This window comes from Chinchilla lanigera, unplaced genomic scaffold (assembly GCF_000276665.1).
Source record: "Chinchilla lanigera isolate Chin_1 unplaced genomic scaffold, ChiLan1.0 scaffold00046, whole genome shotgun sequence".
Lineage (NCBI taxonomy): Eukaryota > Metazoa > Chordata > Mammalia > Rodentia > Chinchillidae > Chinchilla > Chinchilla lanigera.
The window spans coordinates 3,515,341-3,518,976 of NW_004955447.1; the positions used below are offsets into that span (position 1 = coordinate 3,515,341).

The window sequence follows — 3,636 nt, forward strand, 5'->3', positions numbered from 1 at the left end:
CCGTAATATATGATTTAAAAATGGGTTTTGAATGAACTTGCTGCTTAAATATTTACAATTGTTACCTTTCCTTGGTGAATTCTTTCCTTACCTATAACTGCTGAACTCATTTGACTTTTCTGACCAGTTTTATTTTGAAATGAACTGTGATAGTTATAAATGGAGCTACCCTTCCCCACTTTAAGGCTCCAGATCCTTAGAAGATCCGTGTTTGTTCTTTTATTTTAGCCCATTTATCTCTGCATGTGAGGGTTGTGTCTTGAAAGCCACATGTAGATCTTGTTTTTGACCCAATCGGCCATTTTGTGTCTTTGATTTGAGAATTATGACCATATACTTTATGTGCAGTTATTAATCATATAATCTAATTCTTGCATTTCTTTGTAGGGCTTGGGTTATTTGTGTTTCTTGATCATTTAAGTACTGTCTGAGTGAGATTTACTCTTTCACTGGGTCCTATAGTTGTTCTTTTCATCTCTCCTTTGGATTCTCTGAGATGCTGGTTTGCTGGGTTTGAATTTTCAGTTGAGAAATCTGCTGTTATTCTGATGGGTTTGTCCTTATAAGCGAGTGGGCAATTTTATCAGCTTCCAGGATTTCCCTTTGCTCTGCACCTCTAGCATCGCGACTATGATGTGCTATGCAGCGGTTCCTTTCTTGTCATATCTCATTAGAGTTCTATAAGCTTCCTTTACCTGGGCATCTGACTCATCCCCACTGTGGGGCCACTTTCTACAGTTATTTCAGTGAGCAGATTTTTGTATGTCATCAGCCCATATCTTAGCACAATTGTCAAGGCCTATTATCTCTACATTTGTTCTTTAAGGCTATCTAGGTTCTCTGAGGTAACCTTTACATGATGTCTTATTCTATTTTCACTCATCCTTACTAAATGAATCCTTTAGCACATCCAGCTTGCCTTCAAGTCGTGACAAACTCTCCTGTGAATCATCTTCCTTATAGGTAAGACTTGCTGTTGACTATGTGTTTGACTTATGAAGTTTTTATTTTTGGGATTTCTTCTGGATTCTTTTTCAAACCTCTTCCTCTTTACTGAACTTTCCTTTGCATCCTGAAGGAACTCTGTTTCCATAGAGGCAGCAGGTACCCAGGCTCAGGGGCACATCCAGACTCAGATCATCTTGCAGCACAAAACCCCACCTGACTACACTTCTTCCACTGTGTTTAAACTTCAAGTGTTTTTCACTGTCCCATCACACCACCAAGATTCATTTAGCCCTCAGTTTGGACTCCCAGGATTTAGGAACTGGGATCATTCTCTCAATGCAGTGAGGATAATTATTTCCATGTCACAATCCTATTTTCTCTGGGTTCTAAATATTAGGACATATACTGTGTAGTGCAACAAGAGTAGCAGCTCAAAATTATAGAAATGTAGGAATTTTCTAAGCTTAAGCAGAAGTTATACAAGCTATATTTACATACACTTTCTGAAATGATCATTTCCTGTGTATTCTATAGAAGGTGGGAACCAGGGGAAGAGGTCCAAATGTGACTTTTTAATTTGCAAGAAAACACCGGATAATCACTGTCATCAGTGATCAGCAGAATGCACTCCTTTGTGCGCTATGCTTAGATTATCACACTTCACAGCAGCAGAGTCAGTACTCACTAGAATATGTTCAGCTTTTCCTGTTACCATTGAATAAAACTAAAATGACCCTAATATTGTGAGCTGTGGCTCATTCTGTACCAGGATATCTCAGTTCAGTTCATTTATATGTATTTATAACTACCAAGACCTCAAAGTTTCCAGTTGTCCAGTGTTGCAGTTCTACAACATTCTACCTCGTCACAACTCTTACTTTCTGTAAGGGAAGAGGTTATTGATGGTGACAATAAGAGGTGAAAACTTGAAGGGTGCTGAGTGTCTAAAATGAGAATTCTCTTGTGTCTTGAAAGAAAGCATAAATCTACAATGTCAGTGGCCAGTTTTTAAATTTATACCTGTTTAAAACTGGAAGTTTAATATTCTGGAGTGACTTTTGAGTGTAGATTGCCTAGAACCCACCATTTTCCATCTCTTCAGTAAATGTGTAAAGCTTCATCTAGAATATTTCTTGTATTTTCTTCCATGAACACTTTTATAAATTTGAAAACAACTTTGTCAGTTAGAAAAATTAAATTCTGCACATAACGGTTCCACTCCCCACCTCAAGCAAAGCTGCTTTTTAATGCTTGTTCATTTCTATACTTGTAATTACTTATTCCTTACTTGAATATGTTCTCTCTTAAACCAGATGGCTCCACATCTCAGAGAGCAGAACCTGGCTATCATAATTATTTTGTTGTTCATGAGACAAAAAACCCAATACTGAATAGGTAAGGGAGGAAAGTATTATTTAGCTTAAATTTTAGTTCACTTAGTTCTTAGAGGTTTGAGTCCATAATGGGTTGGCTCCAAGATAGGGTGGCTTTGAAAAACAGCATCATAGAGGAGAAAAAGTCGAAGGAATGTTACAGGCAGCAAAAGAGAGCAAGAAGCAGGCAAAAGCAGCAGCAGAAACAGCGACCTACTAGCAGCTGCAGCAGCAGCAGCAGCACCAGAAGCAGCACCACCAGCAGCAGCCAGTCTTTTTTTAAAACTGAAGGGTTAATATTCTGCACAGACTTTTGTGTATAGGTTGGTTAGAGCACACCCTTTACTAATCTCTTCCAATAATGTGTAAAGCTGAATTCTGGGTTCTTTCTTATACTTTATTAGTTGAATACTTTTTAAAATTTCCAAGCAACATTGTCAGTTAGGAAAATTAAATCCTGTGCATAACAATTCCATCCTCCCTGCTTGAGCAAAGCTGCCCTTTAATGCCTGTTCATTTCTGTAGTGATTTGACTCCATACTTGTATTGTAATCACTTACTGCATACTTTAGATATCTTCTCAAACTATAAATGCTCTTAAACAAGATAGTTCTACATCTCAGAGAGCAGAACCTGTTGTGGTTATTTTGTTGATGAGACAAAATACTCAATCCCAACAAGTTAAGGGAGGAAAGAAACATTTAGCATAAATTTCAGTTCATTTAATCTGTAGAGGATTCAGTCCCTAAGGAGTTGGCTCTAAGGTAGGGTGGCTTTGCAAAACAGCATCACGGAGAAGAAACAATCCAATGCTGGGTAGGCACGTAGAAGCCAGCAAGGAGAAAGTAAAAGCAGCAGCAGGAACAGCAAGATACCAGCAGCGGGAGCAGCAGCAGCCAAACTGTGACAGCAGCAGCCAGGTTTTTTCTATCCCTTTGCAGTGCATCCAGGCTACCTGCCTTTAGGTATTTCTATACACAGCCAGAGGGAGGCACCCTTATCGCCAGCATCACACACTTTACGCCAGCACCACACACCCTACATCCAACCAGCTGTTAAAAGTCCAACCTCTGAATGCATGAGGCTTTGGGGGACATCTAGACACAAGCGACAAAATTGTCTAACAATTTCTTTCACACTGCTTTTCACTTTATCACTCCCCAAATGCTGAATCTTTTTTAATGGAAAGAATTGATGTCTGCAGGAAATGGAAGAATTTGTCCAGAGTTCAGGTGAAGATGGTGTTGTGGTGTTTTCTCTGGGGTCCATGGTGAAAAACCTCACAGAGGAAAAAGCCAACCTCATTGCCTCAGCC

At 39.2% G+C, this 3,636-nt stretch overlaps 1 protein-coding gene across 2 annotated transcripts in view; it reads left to right on the forward strand.

The window, feature by feature from the left end:
* LOC102006965 (UDP-glucuronosyltransferase 2A3-like) overlaps positions 1 to 3,636 on the forward strand; it is a 36,845-nt gene that overhangs the window by 18,587 nt on the left and 14,622 nt on the right. The window contains exon 3 of one of the 2 annotated variants that reach the window (XM_005392817.2): positions 3,526 to 3,636. This exon is cut by the window's right edge and continues 1 nt beyond it. In XM_005392817.2, coding sequence (XP_005392874.1) covers positions 3,526 to 3,636 — 111 coding nt within the window. The remainder of the gene's footprint in view (positions 1 to 3,525) is intronic. The other variant, XM_013518564.1, reaches the window with a different exon arrangement.